Source organism: Fusarium poae, chromosome 2, assembly GCF_019609905.1.
Source record: "Fusarium poae strain DAOMC 252244 chromosome 2, whole genome shotgun sequence".
Classification (NCBI taxonomy): Eukaryota; Fungi; Ascomycota; class Sordariomycetes; order Hypocreales; family Nectriaceae; genus Fusarium; species Fusarium poae.
Genome location: NC_058400.1, coordinates 7,204,307 through 7,223,562, shown reverse-complemented (window position 1 = coordinate 7,223,562; position 19,256 = coordinate 7,204,307). Strand labels below are relative to the sequence as shown.

General features: G+C 49.3%; 7 protein-coding genes across 7 annotated transcripts; 4 read left to right on the top strand and 3 right to left on the bottom strand.

The window, feature by feature from the left end:
• Positions 1 to 507: 507 nt before the first annotated feature.
• On the bottom strand, positions 508 to 2,828 carry FPOAC1_006465 (uncharacterized protein; the record flags this gene model as incomplete). Its single annotated transcript, XM_044850946.1, has 5 exons — positions 508 to 1,050; positions 1,096 to 2,386; positions 2,444 to 2,574; positions 2,624 to 2,750; positions 2,806 to 2,828. The coding sequence occupies 5 exons, from the start codon at positions 2,826 to 2,828 to the stop codon at positions 508 to 510; spliced, it is 2,115 nt and encodes a 704-aa protein (XP_044709658.1).
• Positions 2,829 to 3,308: 480 nt separating this feature from the next.
• HIR3 (Histone transcription regulator 3) lies at positions 3,309 to 9,487 on the top strand (the record flags this gene model as incomplete). Its single annotated transcript, XM_044850945.1, has 4 exons — positions 3,309 to 3,311; positions 3,358 to 3,432; positions 3,486 to 7,558; positions 7,606 to 9,487. The coding sequence occupies 4 exons, from the start codon at positions 3,309 to 3,311 to the stop codon at positions 9,485 to 9,487; spliced, it is 6,033 nt and encodes a 2,010-aa protein (XP_044709657.1).
• Positions 9,488 to 9,738: 251 nt separating this feature from the next.
• FPOAC1_006463 (uncharacterized protein) lies at positions 9,739 to 10,823 on the bottom strand (the record flags this gene model as incomplete). The annotated part of the gene is made up of 5 exons (XM_044850944.1): positions 9,739 to 9,851; positions 9,908 to 10,060; positions 10,116 to 10,216; positions 10,268 to 10,695; positions 10,740 to 10,823. The coding sequence occupies 5 exons, from the start codon at positions 10,821 to 10,823 to the stop codon at positions 9,739 to 9,741; spliced, it is 879 nt and encodes a 292-aa protein (XP_044709656.1).
• A 748-nt stretch (positions 10,824 to 11,571) lies between these two features.
• RRP3 (ribosomal RNA processing protein) lies at positions 11,572 to 13,078 on the bottom strand (the record flags this gene model as incomplete). The annotated part of the gene is made up of 2 exons (XM_044850943.1): positions 11,572 to 12,837; positions 12,887 to 13,078. 2 exons carry the CDS (start codon positions 13,076 to 13,078, stop codon positions 11,572 to 11,574), a joined length of 1,458 nt encoding a protein of 485 aa, XP_044709655.1.
• A 216-nt stretch (positions 13,079 to 13,294) lies between these two features.
• FPOAC1_006461 (uncharacterized protein) lies at positions 13,295 to 14,712 on the top strand (the record flags this gene model as incomplete). Its single annotated transcript, XM_044850942.1, has 2 exons — positions 13,295 to 13,726; positions 13,777 to 14,712. 2 exons carry the CDS (start codon positions 13,295 to 13,297, stop codon positions 14,710 to 14,712), a joined length of 1,368 nt encoding a protein of 455 aa, XP_044709654.1.
• Positions 14,713 to 15,379: 667 nt separating this feature from the next.
• Positions 15,380 to 16,899, top strand: FPOAC1_006460 (uncharacterized protein; the record flags this gene model as incomplete). Its single annotated transcript, XM_044850941.1, has 2 exons — positions 15,380 to 15,870; positions 15,924 to 16,899. 2 exons carry the CDS (start codon positions 15,380 to 15,382, stop codon positions 16,897 to 16,899), a joined length of 1,467 nt encoding a protein of 488 aa, XP_044709653.1.
• A 1,112-nt stretch (positions 16,900 to 18,011) lies between these two features.
• FPOAC1_006459 (uncharacterized protein) lies at positions 18,012 to 19,144 on the top strand (the record flags this gene model as incomplete). The annotated part of the gene is made up of 2 exons (XM_044850940.1): positions 18,012 to 18,122; positions 18,212 to 19,144. 2 exons carry the CDS (start codon positions 18,012 to 18,014, stop codon positions 19,142 to 19,144), a joined length of 1,044 nt encoding a protein of 347 aa, XP_044709652.1.
• Positions 19,145 to 19,256: the final 112 nt, after the last annotated feature.

The window sequence follows — 19,256 nt, the reverse complement described above, 5'->3', positions numbered from 1 at the left end:
AAAACATACAGAAGCAATTGATTGAGTTTCAGGAGGGCTCTACCATTCAATGTCAAACGTGCTAGCTTGAGTATGCGGACTATCTCATCATGTAGGTACGTACGTCTATGGGCGGCTAGGATAAGAAAAGAGAGCTTAAAGGGCTGTCAAGAAAGCAACTGCATGAACTTACACCAGCAAGAGAGAAAAGACACAGTGAATGGATAGCTGCAGTCGGTTGCAGGCAATACTGAAAGAATTGACTGATAGCCATTTGCTGATCTGATTGTATGTATACTATGTCTATCATGTTTTATCAAGGTTGTTTGCTTGCACCAATGGACCACATCGCTTCGACGTATTGAATAAATCAACATCAGAACAGAAACTCTCAAACATCAGCTTTTGACTCTCCAAGAGAGAGACTTTCATTGAATTAAGTTGCTCCGCTACACCACATATCCACCGTTGTATATCTAACCATACCTACGACAAATACACCATTGAAACAAATCATAACGCTCGATACTAACCATCAGTACCGCTGCTTCTGAATGTCGCGCATAGCGCAGCATAGTGATGTGTCAGGTCCAGCACATTCTGAGGCAAGCTTGTCGCCTGGATGATGCTTCGGACCTTGACTGCTCCCTCATCCTCAATCAGAGTACGTATCGTGTGCAGGAGCTCGGGACTGAACTCGCTGTACCATCGGTACTGCCATGTTACTAATCGGATGACGGAAGCTACTGTCTCTCGTGTGCTTTTAGTCTTCTCAAAGACACGTAGGATTCCTGCCAGGGCCTTGGGACTGAAGCGGATGGAAAGGCATGCACGATACGCCTCGACCGCTTCGTCCATGTGCTGGAGGCGCTCGGCGAGAGAGCCTAGAATCTCCCACTCTTCCGCTGACTTCTTGTACTGCATCTGCTGGGCGCGGTACTGAGCCATCTGAGTGCGCCAGATTGTGTAAACACGAAGATCTTCATACAGAACCATGAAAAGGCTATCCAACCAGCGTTCACAAAGGCGTTTGGTGTTGAGCTTCGACAGATTCTCGTCACTCTTGGTGGTCTGCAATTGTTAGCTAGTTCGAGAGATGATGTCAACAAAGCTTACCTCAGGATCTGTCTTTGCCTCTCCTGCATCGATAACATTTGATGGCTTCTCAATCTTGCTCTGCTCACCGTTGCCGTTGGTGGCAGGAGCGTCAACACCGGCGTCGGTGTCGGCCTCTACTTCAGATACCTCCTCAGCTGGCTTCACCGAGTTTTCGCCCTCAGTCTCATTGTCCCGGTTGACAGTTTGATCGGGTGTACCGCGCAGACCATCAGTACTTGGAGTCCGTTTCGAGGCACCCGGGTGAGAAGATTCCTGTTTCTCTGTACGATACTCGTCCTCCATAACGAACACATTACTGCGGATCTTCAGGAGTTGGTCCCAGCCAATCTTTGCAGTCATCTCGGTCAGGATCTCATACGCCTTCTTGAATGTGCCTCTGTAGGATGCGGCCCGCAGGTTGAGCAAACTGGGGTCGACCTGTTCCGAGTATCGCGACTCAGGCTCACTGTCAATCTCGTCAAGGCGAGTTTCAGGGAGAGTTGGCAGGATGACTTCCTTTGGCTCTGGCATCAATGGGGTATCCTTGTCTTGATAGGTGAACATGGGGCATGAGTTGAGAATGGTAAGCGCATTGTCCCAATCCTCCATAGCCACATAGACCTGAGCTAGTCTGGCCCATGTGCTGAACTCAGTCGGGGCGGCAACTGTCGCTCGATCCGCACAACCCAGTGATAACTTGAGCCTCTCCTCCTTGAGTTCAGGAGCAGCTGCACTCTTGGCCTTGCTCAAGAGAAACTCAGCTTGAGTATCAAGCATGACATAATCCATAGGGGTTTCCTGCAAAGACTGGTGTAGCGTTCTGACGCCAGCAACCTCCTCATGGCCCATGAACATCACCTTCGCCAGCAGAGATGAAACCTCAACACTCTGCGTTCGGAGCTTCTCAAAGAGATTGATTCCAGAGGCATATCGACCGGTGGTTTCAAGATACTTTAGAAGGCCAGTTGTCAGGTGGTTAGATACGTTAGTAGGCACCTGAACAACCGAATCAGAACCAAGTTGCCACCCCCTGAAAAAGAGTTGTTCTGCGGCATGAAGGAAACGATGCTCGGTTTCAGTGTTTGTAACAGGGTTGAATCTTCGAACGCCCATAATCTTTCGAATTGTGTCGCCACTGCCATCGTCTGCGTAAGAGTACGCTCGAAGAACGCTGCAGAGGTACGTCTCCAGCCAGAGATCCTCCGAAGCCTTTCGCTTCTCGCCTCGCTCGTCGACGCAGTAACTTTCTACGGTTCCGGGAATCGATACATGCACACGCATATCAAGTCGTGAAAAGGCATTGTAACAGCTGTGTCAAAGGTCAGCCTCCGCAATTCTATACCAAAGCAGAAGAGTTATGACGTACCAGAAGACACCTTCAACAATCTTGTTTGTCGCATTTGGCCCCGACTCTTTGTAGGTCAAAGTATTGATATACGCTGCTAGACTAGCTGATGAAGATGCGTCGACACCAGTGACATGGTGGTAGACGCCAGTCTGGACAAGTCAGCTATTTATCTCCCTTGCGCCGATCGAGGTCGTGTACCTGCTTGGCTGGGTTTCGGACGCCGTGCTTGAGAAGATGAACAAGATCGGGAGGGCCAAGTTCTCGAAGGCCAGCGAGAGATTCGGTTCGGGCGTCAATCGACTCGTGGAGAATCTCCTCGGTAATTCTGGTCCCAGATTAGCTATGTGGATGCCAAGCATCTCGGTAGTGTTGCGCCTTACTCGGGAACTGCTGGCGCGACCATAATGGCGAGCTCCTTGTGATCGCTATTGAGGATCGGGGTTGAATATCAGATGAGAGCCGTCAGAATTGGCCTCGCGTGATGTGTAGGGAGAGAAACAGTCGAGACCAGTTGAGGGGTCCCTTGTTTCGAGTAAGATGCCAAAGACAAAGGAAGCTGGTCCCTCCCTAAGATCTGGCCTTGATAGGGAGCTCTAGGTACAGTTCAGGATGTACGTACTCTAAACTGCCCTGGGTTATGCGGGTCTGGGCAGCTAAACACCGCCACATCCCTGCTCAGGAACAGCTCCATCAAACATGTGGCTAAATGGGGCTGAATTGATCCGCGTCTGAGAACGCGCTTTCATTAATTAGATTGATGCCAAGAAAGTGAAGTGTCTCCAAACTCACTCCTAACGTCAAATCATTCAGACAGAGTTAGACAGTTCTCTTTACTACAAATACGAATGTCGGCCGTCGCTTCGAGAGCATTGCGACCGCCAATATGGTAAATTGTCGACATCCTACAATGAATCTGTACTAATGTGTGATAGCCGGCATTCCAAGCAATAAACCTCGAGCCGGAGGATAATATCGATGAGCAAATCGACACCACCAAGGAGATTCATGTGAGTTTACTGTACGGTATCTCAAAAAACGGACGAGTAATAACATTCTCCAGGTCGACGAAGCTCTCAAGCGCTTTCAACATGCATTGAAGCTCCATGCCCAAGGCCCTCGATCACGCGAAGCCGCCGAATCCGCATACAACGAACTCTTCAAATCCGAAATCTTCAAGTACCGGGAAGCGAAAACCGACTACGAACGAGCAGAGCGACAAGCAGACGGTCAACCAGACGTATCCAACTTGGACCCCTCTCTCACAGATGGGGGATTAGATGTGGACGCTGGAGGAGCAGATGGTGTAGCAGCAAGTCTGGCCCAGGCACTCTACTTATCATACAAAAACTATGGCCAATTCTTTGTCGATAAATTTAAGGACGCATCGACTTCAGACACAACATGGAAGGAAAAAGCCCGACTGGAATACCACTATGATGGACACAAGGTGTTGGATAGTTGGATGACTGCACTGGATCAAGATCCATCAGATCCAGAGCTCTGGAGAAAGACTGCTCGTTTCGCTGGCGCAATCAACAGCAACCGCATTAAGCGGTATTGCCTTGAGGCTGCGATTGAGTTGGACGACGATCCTGCTGTAATGGAACTCGACCCTCCATCGTTGGCAGAGGGAATGGCAGGTGAACAGTTGAAAGATCAATTGAAGCTCCTCAGCGACGATATGGCTTTGTCGCATCCAATCATGGCGCCATGGCTCAAGAAAAAGATGCCTGCGCTCCTCAAGCGACACTTGGATCCCATTCCCTTTCTTCCCGACCCGACCAAATCATTGATACCACCGAAGGTTTCTGCTACAGAGGACCAGACACAAGAAGATACGGAAATGGGCGACGCAGATGACTCTAGCATTGCGGAGCCAAAATCTGTGTCATCTTGGGCTGAACTTGGAGCGAAGCTCATCAACTGCCTCGAGACTACAGCTGAAGCTTTTGATGCATGCGACGGAATTATTGAAAGTAGCCTGGAAGATGTTCCAATAGATACACCTCCAAACGAAATCGACAGCGTTGCGTCGGAAATCGAGGTCGTAGTTCCAAAGCCTACTGAAACAGAGAAATCACCAGAGAATGATACCACCCCGAAAGAGCAAAAGGCAGGGTCCGAAGCGACCGAAGATAGCCAGAAAGCTGCGGACCAATCCCAGAAAGAGTCGAATGGAGCATCAGCTAGAAAACGATCGCAATCTGCAGCAGGACTGCCAGATGGTGCAGAAGAAGAAAATGCGACGGAGAAACGCAGCAAGCGAGTTCGACGAAGAGAGACTCTCCAAGCTGAGGAAACGACAGACCCCAACACTTTAATTGCTAATCAACTACAGCCCTATCAAGGAGCTGATCAAAACCTCTTCCAAATGACAAAGAGCGTCTTGGAACACCTGGGTGTAGAGGATAAATCAACCTTTGATTTCATCACTGAGCTCATTGACTCATGCGCCACTGAGGACCGGCCTGGAAAAATTACAAATCTTGCTGCATGCGACCTGAGTAGTGTCATTGTTAATTTCCGTGACGAGGTTGCTAAGGTCTTCCTACACAAGAATGAACAAGCCAGTCTCGGACCATCTTCTTTCCTAGAGCACGCTAAAACGGGCTCGCAAGATCAGCCTTCGATGCCCTCTTTCAACGAAAAACAAGGTCTGAGATCCTTTGCCAAAAAGATGGCAGGCTGCAGGTCGTGGATGACAACCGAAGATGTTGCTTATGAATGGGTCAGAGCTGTTAGTCAAAGCTATGCGACAGCGAAGTGGTCGGATAAAATGAAGCTATCCGTGGTTCAGATGCTCAACAAAGTCGACTCTGCGCTGTACCGGAAGATCGCTGAGGAGATGGACTTCGCTGCTGGCTCCGCTGAGAGGTTAGCAGATTTGGAGACTATCGTACCTATGCTTTTCGAACTTCATGTCGACATCTATGAACTTATCACCAACCCTAGTAGCGTTGTGGATTATGCGACTCGAATGGACACCAAATATCGGCTGGGACGGTGGCTTGACGTTGCCTCAGCTTACCTTCGACTGGTAGACCGGCCAGCAAACGATCCTCTCATAGCACGTTTCTTATGGGCTTCAGTTCTTGTGTCTTCACACGCGGAACAGCCCCTACGCGAACACATCCTCCTTATGTGGACATCTTTACGTGACCACCTTGCAGATGAGAACGTCCCTGCCGTCTCACTTCCCAACAATGTGGTTATGCCGACAATTTCTCCTGCTGCTGCTGATCGTGAGATTTCAAAATTAACGACAATGGACTTTTTTCTTGGACTATTCCAAGATAACATGGACGATCCAGTCTTTGTCATTGACACACTGGAGCCTGTTCTCAACCCATCTACAGTGTGCGCTCCCAACCAAGAAATAGCTTCCGAGTCAGGTGAAGACAGCGACAGCAGTGACAATAGCAGTGATGATAGTAGTGGTGATACTGACGGAAGCGTTGAAAGCGACGACGCAAGCTCCAACGAGAAGCAAAAGAAGTCCATGTCTGATTGCGCAAGCCAAAGCCTGAAGGATCTCTGGAAGTTCCTCCACAACAGCAGCACAGAGCTTAGGTTGTTTCTGTGGTCACGTCTGGGGGACGCCTACGATGCTATCAAATACTCAACCAAGAAATTCTCTTGCTGCCTCAAGAGTATTGAGCTGATCGTATCAGACCTGGAGGGCGATACCTATACCAACACCCCACCTGAATCTCGACGGTTGCTTTTCATGCGTACTTTGAAGTCACTGGACGAGCTTTTGATCACAGCTCTCGGTTCTGCGCTGAACGACAATACAGCATTCGAAATTATTGATGATGCCCACATCAGATCCACCTCAGCTGCTCTTGCCAAAGTCAACTGTTTACTACATGTTGCAAGTTTGTGCGAGGATGAGGTTCGAATCGGTATCAAGCCGGAAAAGACTGGAAATGCCGCCTCTAAAGCTGCTTTCCAATCACTGAAGAACAAGCTGAAGGAGATGCAGATACGCGCATGGTGTCTCCAATATACAATGTTCAAGGCTGGCATTAATAAGGATAACTGTATCATCGGACCTGAGACCGACCTTGCTGATTATCTCGCTGCCATCCATCAAGTAATTGGCATTCGCAAATTCTGCAAGGCTTCAAACAAGATCTTCCTCAAGGTCATGCGCGTTGAACTTCTCAAACTCAAGAATATTGAGAATTGGGAAGATTATCTTGGCCAGGTTCTGTACGATTTGCACGGTCTCAAGCTTGGTGCAGGTGTCTGGGAGGTTCAGGACCATGCTTGTCCCCCTGAGAAACTTGAGAAACGGCAGACTATGCAGCTCGTGGAGAGAGTTTGCATTCTTGCCAACCGCATACCCATGAAGGACCTCCTCAAATCAGACCTCAAGACAACGATTGATCACATGCAGCAGACAATTGGCCAGACGAAGTCAACACCGCAGATGTATCACAACCTGCGTAACTTTACCGAGTATCTGAAAAAGCCAATCCACCCCCTGCGTTTGTACCGCGCCCTTATTGGGGATGTTTCGGTAGACGCCGTGTCTGTCAATACCCCCGAGACTGTTCTTGCGACACATGGTTGGTTCTTCTTGTTGGGTATGATGGCATTGACAAAGTTCAAGGGTGTTGAGTTGAATCGTCGTCAGACCCCTGGTGCAACCGACGATCTGCGCATCGGCGCGACCTTCCTGCGGCTTCAACTTCAATTCACTGCAGACAGATGGGATGCTTGGTTCCGCCTGGCGGAGTGTTTTGACTACGAGCTGGACGAGGCGGTCCTCTGGACTGCTGACAAGATGAACAAGGAGCGCCCCGAACTAATTAAATTCCAGCGAAATGCAATCCATTGCTACACACTCGCACTTTCACATTCTCGTAATGTGGACATTGAAACCCACGATGGAGATCCTCTGCATGATCTTTACCATAAGTTTGCCATGAGGATGTATGCATCAAGCCGAGAGCCTTTCGCCATGGAGCCATTTCAACATTCTGATCAGGAGAGATACTTCATCGAGGATATGGGCATAGGGACTTTCAAGAGGATTCTGCACTCCCAGATGAATGAGTACAAGGTCTGGAAATTTGCGGCGAAACTTTTCAGGATGGCCATGGACCGCAAGCCAGACAACTGGAAGTAAGTGAGCTTTACCCAACGTTCAATGCAGCATCTGACAATAGTAGGAACCCTTATATGCTTTCCAAGTGTTACTGGAAGATGTACCAGACTCCCGATGATCAGCTCGACGTCAAGGATGTGTACTCCAAGATCAGCTTAGGCACGCTAATCGACACTCTTAAGAAAGCCGTGCAGGTAGCACACAATGCCCGAAGAGGGAGGAACACCGATCCCATTTTTGAACCGCACTACAAGATCGTCTCTATTCTCCACAAGTTGGTGATGCGAGGTGATGTGCCGGCAAAGGAGGCTGCTGATATCTTATCCGCGCAGCCATTCGGCCTAGAAGTCAACCCTGATGATCTTTTTGCTTCCTTCTCAGATCCTGAAGACTGGGAAGAATATATTATTCGTAATCTTACTAAGCTCAAGGAGAAGGATAAGGCTAATTGGCAACATCGTATCATCATCAGACACGCTAGGATCCTGTTTGAAGAGGCCACCGAAACGCCAAGCGGCGATAGACTCGTGGAAGCGAAGGCTGCATTCGGTATCCTCAGGGATAGCATGTTTACCAAGACTATGGTCATGAACGTATGGAAGTGTGATGCGGAGAGACCCGGTCGTCATCATGTATACACAGAACAATACGTGCGTTTTATGACCAAGTTGCTGGTTATTATGAACGACCGGGGTAACTTGGAGCAGCTGTTGAGACGCCTCCGGAAGAAGGGTGCCGACTTTTACCATTTCACGGATCTCTGGCAATCTTGCTGCATGGCCTACCTCAAGCTCCTGCGCCAGGGCTATAGTGTGTCGCCTGTCGTTGATGACGCGTTCAAGGCACTGTCGAGCGAAGAGTTCGAGGTTGTGGGCGAGAGGATTGCCGATTGGGCTGCAAGCGATGGTGCTGATGTTCCGCTTTTCAACTGCATGAAAGAAACAATCGAGCTGAAAAAGCTTAATGCTAATCTTATGAAAGTGGCACCTATCGACGACCTTCTTAACGATTGCTACTCTAGAATCTATTCCGAGATAGCTAAGACTCTGCCTGGACCAGACCCCAGCAAAGTTGTGGAGGAGCGACATCATGCCAAGGAGGTTGCAGCTCAACTCGAGGCGGCACAGGCAGAGACTAAAGTCACGAGCTCTCTCGCCAGTATTCTCAATGCCCCCAACGGACAGGAGAGCATCACAGGCACAGCGACTCCCATGGAGACAGAGAAACAAGAGGCTGCGCCACGCCCCAGGAAAACTGGCGTTAGACGGCCAGACGTACTGCGAAAGGCTGAGCAAGCGGTTGTGAGAGCTCTGGAGGCACCCAAGTCAAGCAAGAGTCGTGTGGGCAGCGTTTCAAGTGGCAAGCGTGGCAGCCGTACGCCCAATCAACGTGCAAGCGATGCTGGTAGTGAGGAGGAGGGAGCCGATACGCAGCTCCAGCGTGAAGCTGGCCATGACGTTGATGTGGATATGAAAGATGCTGGCGATGAGAATGAGGAAGATCATGGAGAAGAGGAGCATGATGAAGAGCACGAAGATGAACAAGATGAGGAGCATGACGAGGCTGCTGAAGATGAGAATGCTGAAGAACATGGCGCTGAAGAAAAGGCCGACAGTAGTATTGACGACTCGGCCGATGACGAGAGCGACCTCAGTGACGTACCCGACGACTACGATGATGAAGTGCCCCCAGGACTTAGGTTCTCTAACCTTGAGCACCAGTCAGCGGAGTCCAGCGGAGAAGATGCCGATAGCGAAAGCGAAGGAGACGACGAAGCTGAGGAGAGCGACGGCGAAGAAGAGGCCGAAGAGGTAGCCGACGGTGAAGAAACATTAGGCCCCGAGGACACAGAGTTGGTGGATGACGATGATGAGGAAGATGAGGAGCAGCCCAGAAGATCGGGTAGCTGGGCAGCGAATGATTCTATACAGGCTGTGGTCTGGTGAATGATATTGTTTAGTTAATAGCGAATTGGCGTTATGGGAATAGCTTTGCCGGATTGTTTATGGGTAAAGGATTAGGATTTGAATGACTATTGTCATATCGCCGTAGGACACGACAGAGTACACCATGTTACCTTGATCGTTGAACTTTTGCAACAATAAAAAAGAAGTCAATACAACATCTCAGCTAAGAAGAGAAATCCTGCCTTTCCAGAAAGGTATAGTCAACTACTCAAACACGAGTCTCCGTCAAATCAAGCCGACTCATCAACAAAAATGTCATCCTGAGCACCATCCATGAAACCCATTCGTTGGTTGTAAGTAGGCGTCTTGCCATTGGGAGGGCTCACGTTGTTGCCTTCAGCTTCTACAACGAGTCAGAACATTATTGAGAAGACTACTGTTCAGGAATGGTTGACTTACGATTCCAAACCATCATCTGCTTAGGTCCAGGGACACACTTGGAAGGGTTCTCGCGGCAGTAGACGGCGGGTTTGGGCTTACCCAGCTTTTTGGTGGATGTGCTACCAGTGACCTTGCAGCGGTGGTTTTGCATGTACATGTTTGACTGGCCGCCTAGAAGTACAGTTAGCAATGATTTGGAGGTCAGGGAAACTGTCACAAGACTCACAGCCGTCGGGAATCCAGAGCCAGGCACAGTAGCAACCCTCTTCCGGACACTTTGGCATATCGGCTGGAACATCGTACCAAGTCTCGCAAAAGAAAGGAGAACTGTGACGAGTAAGTCAACCGAATATCACCACTTAAGCATAAAGACCTTACTAGTATCTTACGGAAAACACAACAAGGTTATCCATGGTGACCTTGCTGATATCACTTTCATACGAAATGGCCCAGGCGGTTCCACCAGTTGACTCTATGTTCTTGGTGTGCAACTCTCCACCAGAACCATCACCGCCATCCATGAGACAACCACCCTCAGGACCTCTCCAAGGCATGGATCTGTTCTTGCCGTCCTGCCAATCCGTGGTCAAGTCTCCATTGTACGAAAGCGTGGTGAAGGCGCGGTTGTTGGCAAGCTCAGTCATGAATGACTTTCCGGCTGGGAGCTCGAGAAACTCGCCCTTGGGAGGAGGAACGACATCGCAGCCACGGTCGGCTTGCATCCACCATTTGGACTTGGGGAGATCGTAGAGAGGGTTGACAGCGAGATTGGTGTTTGCGTTGTCGACTGAAGAATCGTTGCCGCCCTGAACAGTCAGTGTTGATCACGGAGAGAGTGGACTTTACTTACTCTACAGTACATTCCCTTGTTCCAGGAGGCAATGTGAGCACTCGCAGACGCAGCGAGAGTGAGGAGCAGAGTTGAAGTATACATGGTGAATAAAGTGAAGTAAAATGAATGTCAGTTATATCTAGTGAATGGACAGTGCAATCAATGCACATAGAAAAGAAAGAATGAATGAACGAATGAATAGAGATCAAAAGATTGTTTCTTTACTTCACTCCCTTCACTTATATACAACAAACAGCCATCCTCAGACAGTTAGTTACCCAAGACTCGGGTCCTTTCATCTCATCCCCATGCGTTTCCTAACAAGCGGCCGCTGCTAAAGTAACAGGGATCGCACTTACAAATTGCCGCCAAAAAGAATCGGCGAAACCAGCTGACATGCCGCGAAGCCATTCGCGGTTAAGTCTGATTGTTGAAACTTGTGGTGATCTTCGACATCCCTGTACAAGGCGGCCGCTTGTTGGGGAGCTGAACGTACGTCGGTGTTTCAGACATGCTTCCTTCACTAGGGCTTATAGTAATTGAAGCGATGGATATGTTGATAATGAAAGTCGTTTGAAACAAGGAAATACGAAATAACGTCTTAGCCATTGAAACAGTGAGAAACCAGCCGACTACTTAGACAAGTCACTAGCTAAGTAATTGGAGGATGGTTCATCGACGCACTTCTCGTCTAGCCAATATGTACTGATGGTGATCGCAACTAGCAAACATCGCCATTTGTACACTTCAATCACTGAAACAACCTATAAAGAATCCTTGAAAATTGACAATTTTACCCCAACCTGAACAACGCCAAACCGCCGCAACTCCAGAACAGCGAGCTAGAGACTTAGCCCTCCTCTTTGTCCATGTCGTCTCTGCCTCTCTTGCCACCCTTCTTGCCGCGGCCGCCTTTCAGTGTGCTGCCCTTCTTACCCTTCTCCTCACTGAACGACTTCATCTCGACTCGGGCATGTCGCTGAGCCTCCTCAACTCGAGACTGGAAAGCCATGACCTCCTCCTTCTCTGTTGGGTACTCCTCGAGCTTCTTGCCAAGAGCAGCCTCAATTCGAAGGTAGATTTCGAGATCGTACTGGGTCACCAAGCTAATAGCAACACCAGACTTACCAGCACGAGCAGTTCGTCCGACTCTGTGGACGTATGTCTTAGAGTCCTGGGGCAAATCGTAGTTGAGAACAACATCGACTGAAGGAATATCCAGACCACGGGCAGCGACATCGGTGGCGACCAGGATGTCTCGTGTACCGGAACGGAACTTGTTGAGGGCTCCTAGACGGGATGACTGAGACAGTTGACCGTGGAGTGGGATTGCGCCGAAGCCAAGTGTTCGCAGTAGGATAGAAATACGCTGGGTCTCCCACACTGTTCGTGTGAAAACGATTGTAGACTGTCCGGCATGCTCGTTGATCAAGTAGATAAGATGAACATCCTTCTGAGGATGAGGGATGAAGAGGTAATGCTGCAACAGAGTCGAGACAGTCTGGTACTTGTTGGAGCTGATGCTCACCTTGACAGGATCCCTCAAACTGGCACGCTGCAAGCTTTCAATCTTGGAGCTAATTGTTGCAGAGAAGAGGTATGTGCGTCGCTCTCGGGGAACGAACTTGAGGATCTTGTCAATGCTGGGTCCGAAGTCCATGTCCAGCAGACGATCAGCCTCGTCCATGATCAAGTATTTGAGTGTTCGCAGCGAAAATCCCTTGGTCTTCTCAAGATGGTCCACGAGACGACCAGGTGTCGCAACAATAATGTGAGGCTTCTTTCCAAGTGCAATGGCCTGAGGAACCATATCCAGACCTCCGACAATTACAGCGCATCGTAGCGAGATAAGCGAACCGAGAGCCTCGAAGGCTTGTCCAATCTGAGTTGCCAATTCACGAGTTGGGGCGAGGACGAGGCCGAACAGAGGCTGGGGCTTGTCGAGAAGAGCTTGGAGAACAGGAAGAGCAAAGGCAGCTGTCTTTCCGCTACCTGTTTCGGCGAGACCAATGATATCGCGGCCCTCGAGGGCAACGGGAATAGACTTTTCTTGAATGGGCGTGGGGTACTTGTAGTTGAGCTTCTCGCAGGCTTCGCACAGAGCATCGTTGACTCCCTGATAATTGTTAGATATCTCGACTTGAACAAAAGTCAATGAGTCATACCAGATCTTTAAAGGTCTTGGGAGTATCAACAACCGTCTCCTCAGCCGAAGGCTCCTCTAGAGTCGCAGACTCTTCTTCAGATTCCTCGTCGTTGGAAGACTCGGGATCAGGCCGGGCAGGCTTTTCCTCGGCCGCAGGCTTGGACTTCCTGGGCACATCTTGCGCAACCTTTCTTCTCTTTGCGCTGTTCATGGTGGGCAATTTGTGTGTAAAGACGAAAGTTAACTCATGGAAAGATGATCTTGCTTCAAGACTTCAAAATATTTTAGTGGAGACCTTCTTATCGCACGTGCGCTAGTCTTATCGTGGTCCCGCCGAACTTTTTTTCTTTCTGCTATCCATTGGGATTTGCGACAGCCAGCTTCAAGCAAGTTTCAACGATACATTCAACAACAAAAAACCACAACAATGGCACGCAAACGAACAAAGAAGAGAACCCATCTGGGTGCTAGCAATCCCGATGTGGACTCTGCCGGACATGCTTCTGCAAAGGACCCCAAGAGCATGGTTATTCGAATCGGTGCTGGCGAAGTCGGAACCAGCGTTAGCCAGCTTGCGGCCGACGTGCGAAAGGTCATGGAGCCTGGTACTGCCAGTCGATTGAAGGAGAGACGTGGAAACAGACTAAAAGATTACGCTTCCATGTGCGGTCCTTTGGGCGTCACTCATCTGATGCTGTTTTCGAGATCAGAGACCGGAAATACCAACCTGCGAATGGCCTTGACACCTCGAGGACCTACCTTGAACTTTCGCGTGGAAAAGTACTCACTATGTAAGGATGTTCAGCGAGCTCAGAAGCACCCCAAGGGTGGCGGCAAGGAGTTTGTCACTCCCCCTCTGGTAAGAAGACTCTTCAATCGCTCCTAGTTTATCCTGCTAACTGCTCGTAGTTGGTCATGAACAACTTTACCCGCCCAGACTCAGACAACAAGTCAAAAGTTCCTAGACACCTCGAGTCCCTTGCTACAACAGTCTTCCAGTCCCTATTCCCTCCCATCAACCCTCAAGCTACACCCCTCAAGTCGATTCGACGAGTCTTATTGTTGAACCGCGAGCAGTCAGAGGAAGACGATGGCACTTTCATCGTCAACTTTCGACATTATGCTATCACAACAAAGTCAACCACCGTTTCCAAGCCTTTAAGGAGATTGAACGCTGCCGAGCAATTTGTTACCACAAAAACCAGCCGAAAGGGCAAGATGCCCAATTTGGGCAAGCTTGAGGATGTCGCAGATTTCCTGATTGGAGGTGCGAACGGCGATGGGTATATGACAGATGCGACTAGCGGTAGTGAGATGGATACAGACGCCGAGGTTGAGATCTTGGACTCCACAACCCGAAAGGTCCTGTCTGCCAAGGCTAGACAGGCAGCAGCCCAGACCGAAACCGAGCCCGAAGCGGAAGAGGAGAACGTCGAGCGTCGCGCTGTCAAGCTTGTCGAGCTTGGTCCACGAATGCGCCTCCGCCTGACCAAGGTTGAGGAGGGTCTTGCATCCGGCAAGGTCATGTGGCACGAGTACATCCACAAGAACAAGGACGAGATCAAGGAACTCGAGAAGCGATGGGAGCAGCGCCGACAAGAAAAGGAGGCGCGAAAGAAGGAGCAACAGGCCAACGTTGAGCGCAAGAAGGCCGCCAAGGCCAAGGACGGCAACAAGGGTGATGATGATGAGGATGATGAGGACGAGTTCGAGTATGACAGTGATATGGATGTTGATGAATTCGACAGCGAGGGACTCGCGGGTGATGCCGAGTTCAAGGTTAACGAAAAGATGGAGGAGGATGGAGAGTGGGAAGATGAGGAGGAAGAGATTGCCAACAGCTGAGTGGGAAGCATTTAGATGGTTGAGGATTGCATGCTTTGGTTTGGCGTTGTATGTACTGTGATATATGGGATTGGGCAATGAATACCTTAGTACCTTGGCGATTAATTGTGTCTTTATCCTCGCGACAGTGAAGTTTTGGTAGCCAACAATCGGACAAACCTTCACTGGCCAGAGAAGAAGCAGCACCAAACGCTGGTCTGAAGTTGGGACACGATCGCATCAGTGTATAAGAACTGAGAATAAAACATACCTAATGTTTATCGCATCAGAGCCATCTTTCTACATCTTTTTGCTGAACTCGTAATCATCACTTGTAAACCTTGCTTACTATTGTGTCGAATCTGAGGAATGCCAGTGCTTCAGGGTAAGCTCACCATCGATACCGCTACTACAAAAGCCCTCAGTCAGACAATCTGTTATCGACATGGCATCATAGATCCCGGACATTAAATAATTCAGGTTTCTTCCTATCGGGTTTAACCCCGTCCTCTCTTTCATTTCCCAGCTCCCTGCCCGATTCCGAAAGGGTCAAGTCAAGGGTGCATTCATTCATCATCAGCCTCCAATCGACATTGAAGGTAAGAACGGTTGTGCCACCTGTCTCATTCATCATTCATAGTCATTGATCTGCTGGTTACATCTACAGTCAACAGCAGCACAATAAATCATGTTTCGCGTAACCACCAGGAGCTTGAGAGCTTCAAGCTCGTCACTCAAGCGGATCTCATTTAATGTGCGCTTCTCATCCACTCAAACGACAACGTCAACGTCAACATCGACGTCTGGCAACGCAAGATACTTGTGGTCAGCAGCAGCCATCCTCGGTGCTGGTTCTGGAGCTTACATCTTCAGTGGCAAGAGTACTACTACTACTGTGAAGACCTCAAATAACGAGGTCCCTCACTTGGGCGATTACCCCACAGAAGAACAGATCCCCGTCAATTCGCCTGTCAAGTCAATCATTCTCGAGGATGCCAACGCTAAACTGCGCGAGGACGCCCATACTTTTGTCTTTGAGGGGCATGCAGGAGTCAAAGGACGCGTAGACTTTGCGCGTCTGGGAAGCAATAATCCCATTGAGGATGATTGGGACCTTAAAATTGCCAAAGGTGTTGGAGGAGCGACGACTTTGTACGCTGGCGTTTACGATGGACATGCGTGAGTGAAGCCGCTGGAGTTGTATGAGACGAGACATGCTAACACCACCCAAGAGGATGGGCGACTTCTCAAGTGCTGAGGAATGCTCTCGTCCCGTACGTATCAGGCGCTCTGTCAAGCCTTACACCCACCAGTTCTACTGACTCAGTCGATGATGCCATCCAAAAGGCGTTTGTCCGTCTCGACGATCGCATTTTTGACACAGCCCTCAAAGCTGTCGAATCGGGCCAAGATCAAGGCACTGCATCCGTCATTTCGGCCGTCGCACCCGCCATTGCTGGATCATGCGCGCTTCTAACTCTCTACGAGCCCGTCACGTCTACACTCCGCACCGCCGTCGCAGGCGACTCGCGAGCAGTTCGTGGTGCGTGGTCTAATAAGACGAACAAGTACGAGACGGACATTCTTAGCATCGACCAGACTGGTTTCAACGAGCTTGAAGTAGAGAGACTTGATAAGCAACATCCCGGTCAGCTTCACAGCATGCTCAATCTTAACTCTGGCCGGCTTTTTGGACTTGCTGTCACAAGAGCGTTTGGCGACCATCGATTGAAGTGGCCAGTAGATGTTATTCGCAAAGTCCAGGACGATTACTACGGCACTCCACCCCGGCCCAACTACACTACACCTCCATACCTGACGGCTCGTCCGGAAGTCACGACCAGAAAGATCCAGACAGAAGACTTTGTCATCCTCGGCTCCGACGGTCTTTGGGACATGATCAGTAACGAAGACGCCGTGACATGTGTCTCGCGCTGGCTAACCGCTAAGAAAAACGGCAAGCCTGAGCCATTCAAAGAGACCAAGTTTGAAGGAAAGCTAGAAGATGGGTGGCGGGCCACGCCGGAGCACCAGGTCATTGAAGATCTTGATAATGCGGCCGTGTGCTTGGTGAAGAACGCATTTGGAGGGTCACGACGGGGCCTGTTTCTCGGAGCGATGACGACTTATGCGCCCATGAGCCGAAATGTGAGGGACGATATTACTGTTCAGATTATTTTCTTCAAGGATCCTTATGAGAAGAAGTGAGTAGTGGTGTTGGAATGGAGTTTGGTAGAGACGGCTGGATAGAGTGTCTGTGTCTGTGTCTGTGGATGCCTTTATTGTCGAGTGGCGCTGGGGATAGACGCATTCTTTTTATAGCCATAGACGACTTCAATACAGTAGACAAATCGTCGATCCTCGTCATTTAGCTTGCAAACAAATAGTGGTAACTGTTTCTGTACTCACTCCCTTGCCTCCCTGGCTTGTACCATTTCACTTCACCCAAATACCATCGACTGACGAGAAATACTGGCGTTTAATTAGGCAAAAGGCTGTTGAAACTCTGCATGACAAGCTCCCACGCAACGGCCCGCTCTTGGCTGCATATATGCGCCCTGGACCCTTCCATATCAGATCATTTTTGGACAATCTTGGAAGTGGGAATAGACAAAGAGGAACCAGACAGCTAGATAGATCCTGTTAATGCTTGGGCGACGTCTGGAGCACAGCCAGTCATGAGTCTTCTGGTGCCGCTCAACCACTACTCGCTTGCATCGCCGCCTGGTTCTTTAACACGATGGCCCAAGCAGTTAACAGAATTATTTTTGTAGCCCTACCGGTTTTCCTTCGAGATGGAGTTTGTATTCCAGCTAGCAATGGCTTCAACCCTGAATGTTCGATGCAACGTGGTGTAGAATGAGATTACTATCCAACGTCTGCCCGGCAACTATATCTAAACTCCTGGGTATGAACATAGCTACGGCTGTGTCACTACAATGTGAGGCATCTTAACAGAGTTGAGGCAAAATTCAGTCAATTCCCCTTTGTAGGTACCTGCTCTATGCCGAGTAGGTGAAAATTAGTTTCAACCGGTCTACAAAATACTTAACTCAAGATATGTGGACTGGGTCAAATATGGGCAGAGTTTTAGAATAGTCATGTAGGCTTCGAAGTTCGTGATTATCAAAGTGATGTTTGACGTCGGGTTCTAAAACTGACGTCCTGAGAACATCTCCACTTCGTTTGGGGTCAAACAATAAATGCCTCTTGCATCTATCATCCCTCAGATTGTCAACCGGGAATCCACAACGGTCTTCATAACGTCCCAACCCCTGCTCACTTCGAAATATCAGCTTCAAGCCAGAGACTGTTTGACCATGCCATCAGACGTGACAATGGGTCGGAAACCTCGTGTAGTGTCATTAGGAAGACCCAAATTCATTGGTGAAGAATATATCGAAGAGTTCCAGAAAGACTTTGACTATGATGTTAGTCACTTACGATTTTATTCTCAACTTCTCTAAGACCCCAAGTATCAAACTTTTAGCCTCAATACTGACTGATACATGTATGACAGATTCTCGATGTCACTAATCACCAAGAAGCTCTGGAAAAATTACCACTCATGCTCGAGAAACATGGCCCCATAGATGCTTTCATAATTCGAATGGGAAGACCCCCCTATCGTCCATTCGACAAGATCTTCAAACTTCTCGTCCCTCACTGTAAAATCATCGCATCATCAGCAGCCGGATACGATGATCTAGCTGCAGAATGGTGTACCGAGCAAGGGATATGGCTTTGCAACAGTGTTGATGCTGTGGCCGAAGCCACCGCAGACATGTCCTTTTTTCTCATTCTGGCTGTTATCCGAGATACGTACCGTGGTGAACGTTCGCTGCGAGAGGGCAACTGGCAAGGCCCTGTTGTGCCGAGTAGAGATCCTTGGGGTATGGCGCTGGGGATTGTTGGGATGGGTGCCATTGGGAAGTCTCTTGCCCGGCGAGCGGTTGCGTTCAACATGAAGATCAAGTACTACAACCGTCGACGGTTAAGTGCCGATGATGAGGCAAAGTACCAGGCGACATATTGCTCATCACTCCACGAGCTACTTGCTCAGTCAGACGTGGTATCTATCAACTGTCCTCTTACGAAGGAAACAGAAAACATGATATCAGTTAAAGAGTTGGAAATCATGAGAGACGGGGCCTTCATTGTCAACACTGCACGCGGAGCTATCATCGATGAGACTGCTCTTATCAATGCTTTAGAGAGTGGAAAGATCACAAGAGCCGGATTGGATGTTTTTACGAACGAACCTGGCCTGAATGAGTACTTCAAGACGAGTGACAAGGTAGTCGTTCAGCCCCATGTTGCTGGCTTGACAGACTTGGCATTTCAGAGGGGAGAGAGGGAAGCCTTCGAGAACATCAAGGCATTGTTCAAGAGTGGAATGCCCATATCTCCCGTCAACTGCCCGAAGAAACAGGTTACAGTATCAGATTCTTAAAACAACTTTTTCACTCTGAGTTGAAAGACCGACCTTTCTGTTCCCGGCGTGTTTCAGCTGAGATGGCAGCTTGGCCGCTTCTAACCGCATGAGAAGCAGTATTTATTACACG